The sequence below is a fragment of the Orycteropus afer genome, unplaced genomic scaffold (assembly GCF_000298275.1).
Source record: "Orycteropus afer afer isolate SDZICR_OR568_19922 unplaced genomic scaffold, OryAfe1.0 scaffold00048, whole genome shotgun sequence".
NCBI lineage: Eukaryota > Metazoa > Chordata > Mammalia > Tubulidentata > Orycteropodidae > Orycteropus > Orycteropus afer.
The window spans coordinates 11,907,159-11,907,853 of NW_006921635.1; the positions used below are offsets into that span (position 1 = coordinate 11,907,159).

A 695-nucleotide genomic window follows, 5' to 3' on the forward strand; every position below is an offset into this window, starting at 1 on the left:
TGTATTTATAGGCAATCACATTCTGTGAGCAAAATCCACCTTTTGACCACCTGCAGAATGCACAAGGTCACGTGGTTACTCTGCAGCCCCTTAATGTATTACCCAGCACACACAAGACCCCCTGGCATATAAACAAATCCACGATGGGGGGGGGGGACACTGCGAACTCTTTCCTCAGAGAGGAAGCGAATGATAATGAAGACAACATCAGCAACAATAATAAATAAGGAATAACAATTACTACTACTACTACCACCACCCAGCCAAGCGTAGACCACAGCCACACAGGCAGGGATGGCCAGTGCAGGCTTTGCAAGACCATCCATCACAGAAAACCAAACCATGCCCACCTTGTTACCTCCTCCCCGCCCCGCAGCAAACCAAATCAAAGGGAGAAGGGAGAAAGGAGAGCCAAGGCATGATGGCTTTTTCCCCCTCCTCAGGTAGCACCTACCTCCAGGGTCCGGATTTCCTTCTGCGTGAGGTCGTTGGAGGTGGCACACTTGGTCCTGAGCCCCTCCAGGTTGGAGATGCTGAGGTCTATCATGTTTTGCACCAACTCGCACTGCTGTAAGGCTTTCTGCAAACTCAGAGACTGCTGCTCCTCGCTTTTCGTCATGTTTTCCTCATCCATCGTTTGCTTTGCAACCCCCCTTCCCCTCCTCCTCCTCCCAGAGAGAAAAAAGGGGGGGGGG

At 51.5% G+C, this 695-nt stretch overlaps 1 protein-coding gene across 1 annotated transcript in view; it reads right to left on the reverse strand.

Moving 5' to 3' along the window:
• KSR2 (kinase suppressor of ras 2) overlaps positions 1-634 on the reverse strand; it is a 516,639-nt gene extending 516,005 nt beyond the window's left edge. Inside the window, exon 1 of the mRNA XM_007938202.1 lies at positions 455-634. Within this exon, the coding sequence (XP_007936393.1) occupies positions 455-634 (180 nt within the window). The remainder of the gene's footprint in view (positions 1-454) is intronic.
• Between the last annotated feature and the right edge of the window lie 61 nt (positions 635-695).